Source organism: Staurois parvus, unplaced genomic scaffold (genome assembly GCF_062004578.1).
Source record: "Staurois parvus isolate SC_StPar_1 unplaced genomic scaffold, SC_StPar_1.0 ptg000425l, whole genome shotgun sequence".
Taxonomy (NCBI): Eukaryota; Metazoa; Chordata; class Amphibia; order Anura; family Ranidae; genus Staurois; species Staurois parvus.
In genome coordinates, this window is record NW_028318221.1 from 594,381 (window position 1) to 612,362 (window position 17,982).

Sequence of the window (17,982 nt, forward strand, 5' to 3'; positions counted from 1 at the left end):
CATTTTGGTTATACTGCTGCCTACAGCAGGATTTGGGTTTTGCCTGGTATAACTTCTGCTCCCAGCATGTTTCCTTTTTGCTAGTGTCCTTGTATGACGGATGTCTTTTCTCTTCTTTTTTCAAGATTTTTTTTTTTCTTCAAAGAAGACTTCAATTACACACTGCTTGAGCTGGTCTCATGTTGAGATATCTGGATTGTCATATTCTCAGCAATAGCTTTGTAAGCTGGTCTGGAATATCTGGGCGCAGCCAGGAATGTGACCATCAGGCTCTGCTTTTGATGCTTTCTAGACCTCTTTGCCACAGAGCACTTTCCAGGTCCAGAGCTTTGGCATAGCCTCTGTTATGACCCTTTGTCTAATTATTCAATAAATAGACCATGTGGGCTTGGCATTGGGAACCTTTTTTTTGCTTTCTATAGCAAAGGTTAAAATGCTATGGAACTGAGTGCCATGTCATTACTGGAAATTTAGTGGATGCACACTCAGTGCTCCTTTCCTGCTATTCAGCATGAGGCAGCAACTTCCTACTGCTGTTCCTTACAAAGAGACATGGGGGTTCACCTTTGTTAGTCTTTACTACTGTCTACAATGACTGGTCACCTCGTGCCATTTGAACCTCTCCTGCTTCTAACAGTTGGTTCGTAAGTTTTAGAGCAAATTTTTTCCAGTTTGAAGGGCAAGATGTCCGATCCAAAACACAAGCGTAGTCCACTGTGTCATGTGCCTCTGGCTCACAATTCACTAACCGCTTCAGGAAAGCCTGCAGTGTTCCCTCTCAAAAGCCTGATACCGACTGTCTCGAACATTGTCCCTTGGATTTTTGCATTTTTCTGAGTCCTCCTTGGCTCTTTGGGTGTGACCCTTTTCCTGGTTTTAACAAGGGAGGATATCACAGATGTCACACAGGATTTTGAGCCCAGAGCCAAAACCTTACCTTTTAACACCTTCCACTGCAGAATTATCTGACCTGCCTGCTGCCTCTCAGTCTTTAATTGCAGAAGCTCTGTCTGATGAAGAATCTTCTCCTTGCCTGATGATGTCCCAGAGAGGTTGTAGGCAGGCGCCAAAACTCCCAGGCTTGGGGAGACCATCTTGGCACTTACTGATGTGGTGCTTGCCAGCTTAAAGATGGAAGAGTAGCCTACAGTGCTACTACTAGTGTAGGATCCCCTAGAGGCCTAAATACTACAATAACTTTTCCTATGCACACACACTTCCTAGATGTTCTGTATGCCAACTTGGGAATTCCTTTTAACCTATTTACACCATTTAAATTTTATTCTGTGCAATAAAAGTTTGAGGAAGACATTTATTAAGACATGGGCTGTTACCTCAGTTGCTCACACTATCCCGCCTTAATAGAACACAGAGGAAACCTAGGGAGGATGTACCAGTATTTCAGAATTCTAAAACACATCTGGAGAAACTCTCCAATACCTTATTTTCTTTTACAAGCCCTGCATTGCTATCTGCAGTGTCGTAATAGTCTGTCAAAATATATGTGACTGGACAAACCTCATGAGGAGGGACCAAGCTTCCTTCCAGACTTTGTAGCAATAGGAGTTTATGTGGACAGCACTGCAGTACTGTGCAGATGGATTAGTGTATGGTATCTAATATTTTCCATGTAAGTCTCCTACTAGTTAACTTGAGGTTAACTCTGTGGTTGAATTGATGGGCTGCACACCAGGCCTGGAAAAGCATATACTGCGCAGGGCCTATAAGGGACTTGTTTAATGCATTTACTTTGCATGCCTTTTGAGGAACCGCTTCAAGGCTGTCTTGAACACCCTGATCATGAATGTCACTAAGGGTAAAAGTACTCCTGACTAGAATTTTGCTTCTAGCCCACTCCTCTCTAATGTCTTTCAGTCTTCCCATGTCACTGCTCAGATTAGCAGACCTCTGTGTAGCCTTTGTGGGTCTTTTGGAGCAAGTTACCAGTTCAGGTATTGGAAAGGTTTTAGGTATTCTATTCTAAAATCACAGTTCAAAAGCCAAAAGAGGGCATCTGCCCCATCTTGAAGCTACCAAGTCTGTCATAACTGCTAATCAAAAAGGTTTTCTGTAGACACCAAAGTCATGTAATTGCGTATCCCTATTTTTCCAACACAGCAATTCCTTCACTTTGCAGTGGGTTTTCAGCTAGTGCTATTTGTTCTTTTTTCTCCTCCTATCTTCATCAAGGTTCTAGCTCCTGTGCTTGCCTTGTTTTGCTTATAAACTATTCCCTGCCAAAATTGTACTCTTCTGCGCAAGAGTGGACCAACTCTCTGTTTCTGCATGTAGGTCCCGGGACTAATGTTGCCTCTTTCAAGGCAGTGCCATTTCGATTTCAATTGATTAATTCTCTGGAAAAACCGATTCACGTACCACCAAGGACTAGTTGTCTATGGCCTGGTAGCACAGGAACGCTGCTATTGAGTTGGGGAAGTCCTTCCTTATTTCCGATGCTTGTGATAATTTCCCACACAGCCTATTCTAATCTGTTAAGCAACCAACTTGTCCTATCATGTGTTCCAAAACTCCAAAAATGTACACAGTGCATTCATAAAGTATTTTGAATAGTGTTTCTTCCCCAGTTCATGGTTTTAAACTTGCCAATCTCCCCACAAAGATGAACAACTCTTCTTACTGCCATTCAGCAGCTTTTGTCCTGGGGTCATTACCCCTGTATCAAAAGGAGAACGCTTAAGGCTGCAATTTGAATATTTCTATGATTCCCAAAGCAAATGGAGTCCAACCCATTCTGGATCTAAATATTCTCAACTTATTTGTACAGGTTTTAGAAGTTCTGCATTGCAATTGCCAGATCAATCATTGCCTTGCTCCCTCCAGGAGACTTTCTGGCTGCAATGGACACTTTGGATACCTACTTGCACATCTTTCCTTCCAATTATCACTACTTGTTTTGCTGTGGGTAATCAGCATTGCCAGTTTGTCACCCTTCCCTTTTGGCCTGTTAACGAGCCCTGGTTTTTCTGAACGGGCTTGCCCCAGTTTTAACTCTGCTCCTTGCAGAATATTCATATTGTGGGATACCTGGATGGTCTAGTGATGAAAGATTCGTTCCTCACTTAACTCTGTCAGCCAGTGTCCAGCAGACACTGCAGAGCGTATATTGGATCCTCAATCTATGGACGTCATTGCTGCAATAATCTCACAGATTAGAGTACTTGGGCCAGACCTTAGACACAGCTGTGTCCAGGATCTTTCTGCCCCATGACAAACTTCTGTGCCTTGACTTTCATGCCCTACCCTAGTGCCCTAGAGAAGATCCTTGGTTTGTGTCTTATTAAGCTCTGGGGTCTAATGCTGCTTTCTCTAAGGCTGTACTGCATGCCCAGCTTCACTCCAGACCATTGCAATGCAGTGGCAATGTGGGTTAGACTGACTCAGCCCTTGGATCGCCGCTACAAGGCCAGACTCTCCCTTGTGGGTTGGACTACCATCCCAGTGCTGGAGTCATGGAAGGTTCTTAGAAGAGATGCCAGGCTACTGGGCTGGAAAAGAGTCTTGGGTGCTGTCTTTGTACAGAGGACTTGGTCTTCAAAACCTAAAGCTAAGAGCAATTCAGATGTCCCTTCAATGCTGTCCCCCTCAATTTTGAGCATATCCAACAAGAATCCAGCTGGACAATGCTATGGTCAATCATCAAGGGGGCACCAGATGTCGAATCACTCAAAAGGAATATTTGGTTCTCTCTTGGGCAGAACTGTATGTCCTGGCCCTGTCCATTGTCCACATCTGAAGCTTGGAAAATTGGTAGATGTGCTTTCTCAGTCAAAAAACAAAAATAAACTGTGTGCTAAGAGTGCTCACAATATATGATCTAAGACAGCTGATCTCACTGATATTTACACACAAATATCAATAAAAATCTATTACATTAACGTGTAGCGCTGTCCCTTTTAGAAAAAATAATCCATTCAAATGTGAAAATTCATGTATCAATAAATAAATATATTCCTATGAAAATTTATGTCAATAAATATAAAAATCCACCAATCTATATATAAATATAATTACGTCCATCAAATAAAGTGTCATAAGTTTATAAAGTCCTTAAATCAGTTTCTTAGTGCAACAAAACAGAAATCCACCCACAGAAAGAAAGAGTTCACCATCAGTATATATCTTCCTCCAGTCCACCGACATATGAACAAAGCACCAATAATCCACTCTCTCGTTTACCAAAAAGTTAGACCTCAGGCACAAAGATGTCTACAGCGCTTTATAGGCGAACACCCCAGTGGATGGATGAAGGATGATAATCTCTAAAAGCAGAGATGCGTTCCTCGCACTCAAATGCAGTTCTACTCAGGCCACCAGTCCCAATAGCAAGCATTCACACAGAGGAAAGAGAATCGCCATAGTACAGTATTATAAACACCATTTATTTAAACCAGGCATATACTCGCATCTGGACAACAAAAAAACCACATACCACAAAGTATCCACTGAATGCCCTGACGGGCATAATGACGTCACTTGTTAGTTTTTCCCTACGCATTTCATCCTTAAGGTAGTCTTCACAGGGGCTTACAGAGATAGTGGTGAAGGTGAGTATTGAAGACTAGGCTACAAATCTTTACCACCAGAGAGCACTTCCACCCACCAGTGTTAAAATCAGCAACAATATGCAGTGATATGTAGAGGTGCCAAAGTACTGCGGAGTCAAACTGCAGATGGAAACAACCTCACAGAGCAAGCCACAATTAAAGCATTTCAATTAAAAATCAAGAGTTATAAAATTTTATCAAAAAGTAATATTTAAAAAAAAATGTAAAATCTTTGCAAGCATTATGCAAAATGGGAAAAGCTAAATACACCCTAATGGATATGATCAAAACTGTGAATAAAATTCATAGCTCATCATCTCATCAAAAAATTTATATAATGACAATTTAAACAGTATATTTATCAGAAAACTGAATAAAATCCCCCTATACACTCCATCTATTTGAAAATACTACTGGTAATTTCTAAATTTTCTCCTAACTGCTGTAAAGCAAATTATGTCCCATTGATTATTTGGCCCTAAGTGACAGTAATTTTTCAAATAATATATCCAGCGCATTTCATGCCTCAATATTTCCCTGACGTTATTACTGCCTTTCCAGTGGAGTACGAATCTTATCAATTCCAATCAATTTTAGCCAGGTGTTGTTCAGTTGCAAAATATTTGGATACACTATGGCCATGAAAGCCTTTCCTAATATTGGTCAAATGCTCCCCAATCCTCACCTGCAGCGCCTTCTTGGTTTTGCCAACATACTGCAGACCACGAGGGCACTGCAGGTGATAAATTCATTGGTTTTGTAAAACTTTTTAGTGATCTCAGAATGGAAACCCTTTGCACTGCCAATGTTATGCCCACAGCATTTACAGACTGGGCATCTCCTACAACGAAAACCCCCCGCAGACCCCCAAAGAGGGAAGGTCATTTGGGCTGTTGAATTGTGTTAGAAGCTACCTAATTTCACAAAGTAGGGTCTCTCTTAAAAAATTACTTTAGGGTCACCAGGTAATTCTGGATTCAGAATACTGTTGTTTTTGTTAAATATTCTATTGTTTCTTAAGGAGTTATGCTGGTCAGAAAAAGTAGTAAGAAAAGACCACTTAAAACCTGTTCAATTTTGACCCCTAACCTTGGATACCAGTAACTCCCCTCTATCCAAAGAGGATGTATATTCTTGTCCAAAGATTGGGCAGAATAGCCCTTATCAACAAGTCGCTGCTTAAAGTGGAAGTAAACCCACTTTGGTAACTTTTTTTCCTACAGGTAAGCCTTTAATAAGGCTTACCTGTAGGTACTGTAAATATCTCCTAAATGTGCACTGTTTAGGAGATATTTACTGTAGAAGCGCCGGTGATGCCATCGATGCATACGCACTGCACTGTCAGTGAACAGCATGCTGTCCATTGAAAAAGCTGTGCCACAGCCAAAACTCCCTTTGCGCATTTGCGGGGTTGATAACATCACTGCTCAGCCAATCAGATGGCTGCAGCTTGTAAACCCGTAAAGAAGACTGGGTGAAGTTGGAAGCCTTGAGGAGCCATAAAGGTGCTCAGTTGGAGGACTCGTTTTCAGGTAAGTCTTTCATAATGTGCTAGTACTAGCACTATCTGCTCTTAGATTGGGGGGAGATTTTTTTAGAATTTTTTTGGGGAGTTTTACTAGCACTTTGATGATATTCACCTGAAGCACAAAATTGTCTAGTTCAGAACAGTTCTGTTGAATCGTAAGGAATTTTCCCTTAGGAATTTCACACAACCATAAAGATTGATGGTAACTGTGAGACGAAATATATCTGTTTCTTTCGGTAATCTTAAAAAAAGACAAAAAAAATTTTGGTTATGAAGCCATCATCCCTTCTCTGAATAATATGGAGATAGTTACATAGTTAGTCTGGCTGAAAAAAGTCCATCTAGTTCAACCATAAAAGTTGATCCAGAGGAAGGCAAAAAAATACCAGCAAAGCATGATCCAATTTGTTCCTGGAGGGGAAAAAAAATCCTTTGTGATCCCCCAAGAGGCAATCGGATATTCCCTAGATCAACTTCATCTATAAATATTCGTATCCAGTTACTGTATGTTATGTGTATCTAGGAAAGAATCCAGACCTTTTTTTTTTTTTTTAAATCATCGTGAACACCAAGTTCACTATGTGGACCACTTATGTATTTATACATGTTGATCATATGCCCCTTAATCTCCTCTTCTCATGAGAGAATAAGTTCAATTCCGTTATAATGTTTCCTCCTAGCTGAGCTCCTCATTATTATGCTTATTATCAGAACACCCAGGTCCTTCCCCACCATCGACTCCCCCTTGTATGTATGATGCATGCTTATTCTTAGGCAGGCCATAGACGGGCTGTTAATCGGCCGATAAACGAAAAATCGGTCGGCCCGTTGCAGATGCTCCACCCATGTCCACGAAAAATGTCCGTTTTTCACATATTTTCCAGCATGACCGATAAAAATAAATGAGGAGATCCACGAACAACGGCCGACAGGCTGGTCACACTAACGGCGTGAATATCGGCTGATTTTTCGTGCGAACGAAAATTCGGCAGATAAACGACCCGTTTATGGCCTGCATAAGTCCCCAAGTGCAGAACTTTACATTAATCAACATTTATCCTTATTTGTCATATAGTTGCCCAATTAAACAGTGTATTGAGTTTAGCTTGTAAATTGGAGACATCATGTAAGGATGTTATTCCACTGCATAGCTTGGTGTCATCTGCAAATACTAAAGTGTTACTTTTAATCCCAGACCCTATATCATTTATAAATATATTAAAAAGTAAGGGTCCCAACACTGAACCTTGGGGGAAAACCACTAACAGATGAGCAGGACATCGTCATTATAGCAGTGCCAGAATAAGACCTCCTGTCGAGTGCCAATATTAATGCTCTCCTCCCACTGTGCCATAAATAAATTGGATACTCTAGGAGAAAATTGGCACTCATTGCAACTCACATTTTCTGCAGATAAAACTGCCCTCCATACCAGAAATAACTGTGATGCATATAGAAAGTAAGTAATTCCAAAACAAAACTCCTCTGTACCTGTGGTAAGGAATTATGCTTATTAAAGCGGAGTTCCACCCAAAAGGGGACGTTCCACTTTAAAGATTGGTCCCCCGCTCCCCATTAAGGATTGGCACCTTTGGGGAGCGGGGGGAGGGGGATGGGGACAGGTACCCGAATTTGACAGGTACCCACTCCCACTTCCGCTGCGATCTCCTAGGCGATCGGAACTGGAAGTTGTCTTTCTACCCTCCCTCCCTGAAGTCTTGTGGGACACGTGACAGGCCCCAGAAGACGACGGGGACATTCAGGCAGCGCGGCGCTACTCGCGCAAGCGCAGTGGGTATCCGGCTGTGAAGCTGCAAGCTGTCACAGCCGGGTGCCCACACTGAAGATGCCGGTGCCTGGAATACAGGACGGCCAGTGAAACGGGCTGTGGCGGGGGCAACGCGGGATCGTGGGACAGGTGAGTGGCTTTTTTTTTTTTTAAAGTCAGCAGCTACAGATTTGGTGGCTGGTGACTTTTTTGTTTTTACAGAGTGAATGGAACTCCGCTTTAACTAGTTGCCGACCGCAGATAGCCGAATGACGGCTGCACTGCGGCCGGCCAGTTCTGAGTGGACGTCATATGACGTCTTCCCAGAACGCGCTCTCCTGCACGCCCCAGGGGGCACGCATCCGGCGATCTCCGTGATTGCTGTGTCCTATGGACACAGCTGATCACGTGATGTGGTAAAAGGCCAATCACAGCGGCCTTTTACCACGTGATCAGCGGTGTCCAATGACACGCTGATCAGAGGGAAATGCAAGTGCCGGTTCTCGGCTGCACTTTCCTCACGCTGTCAGATCGTGGGGAAAGTACTGCCGAGAACCGGCAGTTGTCAGAGCGGGGATCGGCACCGATCATCAGGGCACTGATCATCAGTGCCCTGATGATCGGTGCCCAGCAGTGCCACCCGCAAGTTCCGCCCACCTGTGCCCAGCAGTGCGCCCACTAGCTCCGCCCACCTGTGCCCAGCAGTGCACCCACCTGTGCCATTCTGCAGTGCCACCTACCTGTGCCCAGAAGTGCCACCTACCTGTGCCCAGCAGTGCCACCCACCTGTGCCCACCCACCTGTGCCCACCAGTGCCACCCACCAGTGCAGCCCAGCAGTGCTGCCAGTCAGTGCCCAGGGGTTGTGCCAGTCAGTGCCGCCAGTCAGTGCCCAGCAGTGATGCCAGTCAGTGCCGTCTATCAGTACCCATCATCAGTGTCACCTATCAGTGCCGCCTATCCGTGACACCTCATTAGTGCTGTCTATCAGTGCCGCCTATCCGTGCCACCTCATTAGTACTGCCTATCAGTGCCCATCAGTGCCGCCTATCAGTGCCCATCAGTGCTGCCTCATCAACGCACATCAGTGAAGGAGAAAAATACCTGTTTGAAAAATTTTATAATAGAAACAAACTTTTTTTTTCAATTTTTTTGCACTTTTTTTATTTATAGCGCAAAAAGTAAAGTGCCCAGTGGCGATTAAATACCACCAAAAGAAAGCTCTATTTGTGAGAAAAAAATGATCAAAATTTCATATGGGTACAATGTTGCATGACCGCGCAATTGTCAATCAAAGTCCGGCAGCGGTGAAAGCTGAAAATTGGCCTGGTAAATAAGGGGGTATAAGTGCCTGGTAGGCAAGTGGTTAAGGATAAAACCTGTAGCTGACATTGTCCTATCGTGAATTGTAATGGTGTGAATGATAAGTTTGTTGTGACAAGCAGATATTCACCTTCCACTCTAACCACTTTCAGTGCATTAATAGTATCTTAGGTGTCATTTAAATAGGCTGGAGAAAAAAAATTATTGTGCTTCCCAGCTCTGGCTGTCACTGACTGTATACCACTGACTATTGGATGCCTAGGAGGGCATCTGATACGTATTTTCATCAGCTAATAAATGTTTAATTTCCTTTTTTGTATTCTGATTTATCTTACAAAACAATCCCACCCCCCCCTTATCAGGACGGATAACCAATTCATTTTTATCAAACAAAGATTTACCACCGTTGAGCACAAATGTCAGAACTATTCCTAATTTTTAAATTCTCCAAATCCTTTAGCAATAATTCCTTAAACACAGCAAGAATAGGCGGCCATGCTCCAGCAGGATTAAACAAAGAGGCGTTAGCCAAAAGTGAAAGTATTATTTCCCCTGCAGCATTATTATTCCTTTTAACAGGATTACTTTTAAAAAGGACTTTTAGCTTTTGGCTTCCACATATATTTATGGATATCAATAAATAAATGTGTCAAATTTGTTTAGCTTCTAGGGAGGAGCAAATTTCAAACCTTTATTAAACCTGACTCAGAACGAGTAAGCTCAACTGAACTAAGATAAAAAAAAAATGCCACTGCTTTTGTAAAATGTTCTCCTTTTTGCTCCTGCTTTGCTTTCCATCCCTGCTTCTTTTGCCTTTCCTTTGGCCCTTGGGTTCCCATCCAAAAAAGAAGGGTAGTTATCTCTTCTATGAGGGTACGTGGGTGCTCTGCAGCGCATAGGGTAATGATCATATTGATGTCCGTCCATCCCTCCCCCTTCCGCCATGGGGAGGTGTCCCTGACCTGTAATTGGGGGTGTATACTTCCAGGGTAAGAGGTGCAAACCTGTTCTGTAGAGGAATAGCTTTTCCCACTTTAGATGGTGCTCTCACCCCTGGTATACATTTTGTATATACTGTTTTCCATAATGTTTGGCTATCAGTTGCACTTCTTTTAAGTTTTAAGTGATAAAGATTTGCAGCCTATTTAGTCTTGAAAACTAATTTTCACCGCTATTTCTGTAAGCCCTTGACAAGATGTGTAGGGCAGAGCTAATGCAGTGACGACATAAGTCCCGCCAGGGTGTTCAGTGGATGCTTTGTGATATGTTTTTTTGTTGCCCAGATGTTAGTATATGCTTGGTTTAAATAAATAAATAATCCTATACCCACAGTTGATCCAGAGAGAGGCAAAAAAACCCCAGCAAAGCATGATCCAATTTGCTACTGTAGGGGAAAAAATTCCTTCCTGATCCCCCTGAGAGGCAATTGGTTATTTTCTGGATCAACTTTACCTATAAATGTTAGTATCCAATTATATTCTGTGTATCCAAGAAAGAATCCAGGCCTTTTTTAAAGCAATCCACTGAGCTGGCGAGAACCAACCCTTGAGGGAGTCTATTCCACATTTTCACAGCTCTCACTGTGGAGAAACCTTTCCGTGTTTTGGAGATTAAATGTATTTTCCTCCAGACATAAAGAGTGCCCCCTTGTCCTCTGTGATGACCTCAGGGTGAATAACTCTACACCGAGTTCACTATATGGACCACTGATGTATTTATACATGTTGATCATATCGCCCCTTAATCTCCTCTTCTCAAGAGAGAATAAATTCAGTTCCTCTAATCTTTCCTCATAGCTGAGCTCCTCCATGCCTCTTATTAGTTTGGTTGCCTTCTCTGTACTTTCTCCAGTTCCCCAATGTTCTTTTTGTGAATTGGTGCCCAAAACTGAACTGCATGTTCCAGATGATGTCTTACTAATTTTTACAGGGGTAAAATGATCTCTCTCTCTCTCTCTCTCTCTCTCTCTCTCTCTGGAGTCTATACCTCTTAATACAAGAGGATTTTGCTCGCTTTAGAAACCGCAGCTTGGCATTGCATGCCATTATTAAACTTGCGATCTACCTGAACTCCCTGATCCTTCTCCCCCCACCCCCCAGTATGTATGATGTATGCATATTCTTATGATTTTTTTTTATATGAGTTCTTATGATTTCCCTTTTACTTGCTACAAAACTGAGGCTAGCTGGGAGTGGGAGTAGTTATATAGGGGATGTCACAGCAGCTTTATTTTGCCAGTGCCCAATCACCTGAAAGTAGCTGCATATATAACCTATGGCAAAGACTAAAGATCCTGTGTTCTAATCAAAAATCATATTATTAAATAAACCTATCATTTAAGGTTGAACAAAAGGCAAAACCTTTTTTCGTTTCATTTTGGATAGTGTCAGTAATCATGGTAAACAGGACAATTAGAGACACAGCAATAAGTCCTTTTGTGATGATTATACAAAAATGTGCAAAAACAGACCTGTTACACTGACATTTTGGGGCCGAAGCTGAATCCCTTTCTCAAGGTGACAGGCTGTCATTTGTATTATAGCAAAATTACCTTATTAAACCTGTGATGTCTCTGGGTTGCATTCTGTTTTTTTTCGCTTTGGTTACTTGACAGTATAACCATTAGCCATGCAAACCTAACAGGAAGAAAGTGGAAATAAGAGTATAAGCGTTTGGTGCTAGATGGGTTTGTTATAAAGCAATAAAAACCTGACATTCGCTTGAAATCCTCTCCACTTCTCCCAAAATTAAAAAAGGTTGGCTTTAGTTATATTTTAATGTTTAAATACACTTAGACTGAACTTGCATTCAAATTTGTACAGTGATAATGAATGCTACATTATCTGTAAATTACACTTTCATTGTGTCAGATATTAAATCCGTTCTAGAGTTTAGCTATTTTGTTCTTTTAATACATAGAGTTGGTTTTATTCTCTTGCAGATATTTCTGAGTTAAGTTCAGATCTGTCACCACCTCCTTCTCAGCCGCCTCCTCCACCAGCTGGACAGATATGGCAGAGTTCCTTAGATAGCTTGGAAAACCCAGTGTAAGTATCTTGGCAACATGAAACACCATTTCTAGTTTTCCATTGTTCACTGAAGGACACAGTTCTCTCAAATTAAAGATATGTGCTTTAGTTTGCTACCTACAAAAGAAAAATACACAGGTTGTTGGAGAAAAAAGAAGAAATGGAGTGGGACAGCTCCATCTGGTACCACAACCACTACAGAGTCCTAGTATTTTCTAGTGTCAACTTTTCTCCTGTTATAATGGATCAAGGCTTTTCTCAGAATTCCTCATTCAAGCAAGTTGATTGTAGTAACAGGCCAGATAGCATATATTGTGTTAGCTTTTATTAACAGTCCTAAGGCCCTTAGTTTCTTTTCACCAAACGGTACTAGCACTAGCTTCTTTTCTTCTGCCCTTTTTGCTTCAGGGTGCATTTTTCTAAGTTTCTAGGCTGGGTCTTTCCTATTAACACAGCTGTCTGTAGAAAGTTTGCAGGGCCTTGCGAACATGTAGTCAGTCAACATGCTCCCTGCGATACTTTGCCCTGGAAGGATTGCCAGTAGAGGGAGTGAGACTGTTTTTAAATGGATGAAGTGCTTGCACGTGATTATCACTGTCGCATTTTATGCCATGCTTGGGCTTGGAAGGATTGCCTGTAGACGGAGTGGGACTGTCTTTAAGGCTAGGTTCACATTTATGCAGATTGCGGTTAATGCATTTTCCTGGGTCCATTTTATGTTTTTTTCACATTCCTTTTTGATGTGTTTTTTTTTAATGCGTTTTGCATTTTGTGCTTTGTGTGACTTTAGCTGGTTGTCAAGGAGCAGGAGTCTGCTGCATCCTTAACCAATGAGTCATCACCTTTCAGCGGGGTTCACTATTTCAGGGAAAAAAAAACCCTACTCATTCACCAAAAAACATCAAAAGTGAACAAAAACTGAACAACAGTTTTTGACAAGTCCTATTTTTTAAAAAAGTAAAAAAAAAAAAAAAGTGCTGACCTGGAAAAAAAAAAAGTTCCGCTCCCAAGGAAAGCTCCTGCCGTCTGACAGCTCTTAAATAGGCCAAGGGGTGAAGATATCCAGTGATGTCCATGACATTAAAAGGGGACGGGGTCACAAGGTGGCTCTGCCCCATGGCTTATTTATGAGTTGTCAGACACTGCGAGCCTTTGTTTGGAAGTGGAACTTTTTTTTTTTTTTGGGTCAGCCATGGTGGTGGCGTTTTTGTGATTGACATTGGATCTACTTCAGGGGGACAATTTTTTTTTTCTTTTACTTTTTTAGTAAAGGACTTGTCAAAAGCTGTTGAGTTTTTATTCACTTTTGACTTTTTTTGGTAAATGAGTACCCCATACTCATTCACATGGTAGGGGGGAACTTGGGGGGGCCCCCTTGTTAAAGGGCGCTTCCAGATTTCGATAAGTCACCCCTCTGCAGACCCCACAACCACAGCCCTGGGTTGTGGGGCAGAGGCCTTTGTCCTCATCAACACCATCCCCCCATGTTGAGGGCATGTGGCCTGTTTTGGTTTGGGAGTACGCTCACTGAAATTTGTGTTCAGCAATTTGTAATGCCGCCAATTTTTTTCTAGACCACTACTTAACTACCACATGCATTTAATTATTTCCTTCTGTGAATTGAGTTCAACACCTTTTCATGTGGTATTTACTGAGCATTTTCAGCGGTTTTGTGGTAAAAACCACAAAACTGTATAGTAATTTGATACCATGATACCATACTTCAGCCTTAATATACTGTATTACGGACTGGTTCCCACAACCCATTCCTAAGGCCTCTATTATGATTGAAAAAGATCTTTCTCCATTTGACCTCTGTGCATTACCATTGGGTTGGAAAACAAAACTTTCCTTACTGGATGATGCCTCCCCGCTGATGATAGCCTTTCTTAAAAGAGGTATCTATCATCTCACCAATCCATCCTTTCTTCTGACCTGTGCCCATTATCCCTTTTCGATAACCCAATGTTCCCCTCTTAGTCTACTTGTGACTTCCCTAAGACCTTTTCATCAGTCTCTGTGGCCAACGGCCAAGTGCTCGATACATCCGCTCTCAGGCCTACCCATTTTTTCCCCTACCACAGGTACTCTTAATCCAGATTGGCTTACGTTTTCTCATCTTTCCTTTTTCACCTCCCAACTGAAACGGTCAAACACCATCCATCGCCCCCTCATCTCATATGTCTCTCCCCTCATTTACTGAGGTGTGGGCCATGGATTTGGGATGTGAGATTGCCCCTGAGGAATGGGCTACCTCAGGGCTCGACAAATCCTGGGCGGCAGGTCGCCATGGTGACTAGAAAATATGGCCTCACACCCAGGCTGTTGTCAGCCCCAGTGGTAAAGCATAGGGGAGCGCAGCCAGGCACAACATTGCCGGGCAGCCTGCAGCTGTCACTGCTACGTGTGTGAGGCCAGGGGGGTAGGGAGGAGCGGGGCTGTTGAGTAATAGGAGGGGAGGGGAGGGTCAGAGGAGGAGCAGAGCTGGCAGGAAGTGTCCCCTTTGTGGATCTCAGTGACACCTACCGCGCCAGGGAGACTCTCAGCCTCACCTCGGAGCAGGAACCGGTGGTGTGACAGCCACTGTGGCCACCTATCATTGCCCCATTAGCGCAGCCTCATCAGTGTCCACATCAGTGGGCCCCATAAGTGTAGCCTTATCAGTGCCGCCTCATCAGTGGCCTCATCTGTACCCCATCAGTGCCCCATCAGTACGGCCTCATCAAAGTACATCGGTGAAGAAAAATTACATATTTGAAGAGAGAGGTATTTGGTTTTTTTTTAATTTTCAGTCTTTTCTTTGTGTATTTAGTAACAATAAAAACCCCAGTGGTGATTAAATATGGCTAAAAGCAAGCTCTATCTCTCTCTCAAAAAAAGATAAAAATGTAATTCGGGTACAGTGTTGCATGATCGCGCAATTGTTCTTTACCCTCAATGCGGGTGGTGCCGCTGTGGAACCTGCACAAATTCCTGCAGTTGCACCACCCACACAGAGGAATGCAGGTGGGTGCCATTCTTTCTAACGGAATGGAAATCACAACCATACTGGTAACCTCGGTTCCCATGCGGGCTGCGATTTCCAAAGTAGTACAGGGACATCTTCCCTGCGTGTCCAACGGCACGGGAGCCCATTCAAATGAATGGGTTCTTGTGTCCACACAAATCGCGGCCTGCACGACCGCTCAGATGTGAACCAAGAATTAAAGTGTGACAGTGCTGAAAGTTGAAAATCGGCCTGAGCAGGAAGGGGGCGAAAGTAATCAAGTAGGCAAGTGGTTAAAAAAACTGGCTCCTAACTTTTTTTTAGCTGGCTCATAGATTCAAAGCAAATTTGTGAAGCCCTGGGTTACCTCATTTCTCTTTGCTCAAAAATCATTGATCTCTAGTTATTGCTCAAGCGAAAAACTTCAAAGTGCTTACTAGGTGGTACAGGGACCCTTTTTCCCTACACACGGTATTTCCTTCTGCCTCTACAGAATGTTGGAGATATGGACAGTAGAGAGGAATGTACCTTCACATCTGGTCAGAGTATAGTAAGATCCCACCTTTTTGGTTCACAATCTTCACAGTATATAAAAAAAGTATGACAAATCTCTATCCCCTTCCTCCGACATTGCCCTCCTCTCCATCCTCCCAGGTTTGATCAAATCCCAAAAGCAGTGCCTCCTTCGTTTTTTGCTCTTAACCGCCAGGCAGACTATACCGATATTTTGGAAATCCTCTACTTCCCCTCCTCAGATAATGTGGATCTCGATAGTTAACGACATTATGAGAATGGAGGAAATGCTAGCCTTAGAATCAGGTTCTTATGATATATTCTGGTTTTGTGGTCCATATGGATGCACTTCACATCTTCAGATGCCCTTAAAGCTTTGCTACCCTCCTCTTCTACACATACCAGTTTTACAGTTTCATAATCCCAGGGTTACTGGGTGCACTCCCCCTTTCAAATGTGGAGGCTAAATTGTCCTCCGTGTAATATGGTGGATAGTCGGCTCCCCCTTCTGTCATAATATAGTATGGCTCTGGGTCCTTCTGTCCTTGTTTTTCTTTCCAACCTTTGGTACTCTTTTGTTTTTACTCCCTCTGCTTATGGGTCCTATAAGTAATCAACATTAAACAGCAGTTCTTTGCCAGACTCAAAATTCTGTTAAGCCTTCCAGGTTGGTTTAACCAAGCCTTTACCTTGTCTTCTTAGTTCTAGATCTGGAAGGAACTCTGGTTCTTGCTGTGTATCTGCTCTCACAGGAAATGCAGTGTTTTGCTGTGACATTGAAAGAGTTAACCAGCAGTCTCTGAGAAATGTATCAGTTTGTGGAGCACAGACTGCTTTTTATCTCACTTGTTTGAGAAGGTATTATAAGCAGAAATCAGTGGCATGTAGTAAAGTCGACCGCTTCCACTGTATACATGTGTAATGCACAAATGACTTGTATAACAATCCTATTAGGCATTTATAGGCTAATATGGCAATGGCTGCAGCGTCCTATACTGCTGTATACCCAGAGTCAATATCACATCTCACCGTATATGCCAGAACTATTACTGATTCTTTTGACTGGGGCTAAATAATTTTTTGACTGGTCTGCTTCCAAAATCTAAGCACTGAAAGATCCAGTTATGGTGAGATAGCTTCAACTTGCAGTGCCTTGAAAAAGTATTCATACCCTTTAAAGTTTCCAACATTTTGTCATGTTACAACCAAAAACGTTAATGTATTTTATTGGGATTTGATGTGATAGACCAACACAAAGTGGCACATAATTGTAAAGTGGAAGTAAAATGATAAATGGTTTTCAAAATGTTTTACAAATAAATATCTGAAAAGTGTGGTGTGCATTTTTATTCAGCCCCCTTTACTCTGATACCCCTAACTAAAATTTATTGGAACCAATTGCATTCAGAAGTCACCTAATTGGTAAATAGTGCCCACCTGTGTGTAATTTAATCTCCGTATAAATGCAGCTGTTCTGTGAAACCCTCAGAGGCTTGTTGGAGAACATTAGTGAACAAACAGCATCTTGAAGGCCAAGGAACACACCAGACAGGTCAGGGATAAACTTGTGGAGAAGTTTAAAGCAGGGTTAGGTTATGAAAAAAATATCCCAAGCTTTGAACTTCTTACAGAGCACTGTTCAATCCATAGTCTGAAAATAGAGTATGGCACAACTGCAAACCTACCAAGACATGGCCATCCTCCTAAACTGACTGGCCGGGCAAGGAGAGCATTAATCAGAGAGGCAGCCAATAGGCCCATGGTAACTCCTGGAGGAGTTGCCGAGATCACAGCTCAGGTGAGAGAATCTGTCCACAGGACAACTATTAGTTGTGCATTCCACAAATCTGGCCTTTATGGAAGAGTGGCAAGAAGAAAGCCATTGTTGAAAGAAAGCCATAAGAAGTCCCATTTGCAGTTTGCGAGAAGCCATGTGGGGGACACAGCAAACATGTGGAAGAAGAAGGTGCTCTGGTGAAACTAAAATTTAACTTTTTGGCCTAAAAGCAAAACTGTGGCGGAAAGCTACACTGTACATCACCCTGAACACACCATCCCCACTTTGAAACGTGGTGGTAGCATCATGTTGTGGGGATTCTTTTCTTCAGTAGGGACAGGGAAGCTGGTCAGAGTTGATGGGAAGATGGATGGAGCCAAATACAAGGCAATCTTAGAAGAAAACCTGTTCGAGTCTGCAAAAGATTTGAGACTGGGGTGGAGGTTTACCTTCCAGCAGGACAACGACCCTAAACATACAGCTAGAGCTACAAT

General features: G+C 42.6%; 1 protein-coding gene across 2 annotated transcripts in view; it reads left to right on the forward strand.

The window, feature by feature from the left end:
* TJP3 (tight junction protein 3) overlaps nucleotides 1–17,982 on the forward strand; it is a 246,948-nt gene that overhangs the window by 129,846 nt on the left and 99,120 nt on the right. For both annotated transcript variants that reach the window (XM_089687405.1, XM_089687404.1), the window contains exon 8: nucleotides 12,125–12,230. In XM_089687405.1, coding sequence (XP_089543531.1) covers nucleotides 12,125–12,230 — 106 coding nt within the window. The remainder of the gene's footprint in view (nucleotides 1–12,124; nucleotides 12,231–17,982) is intronic.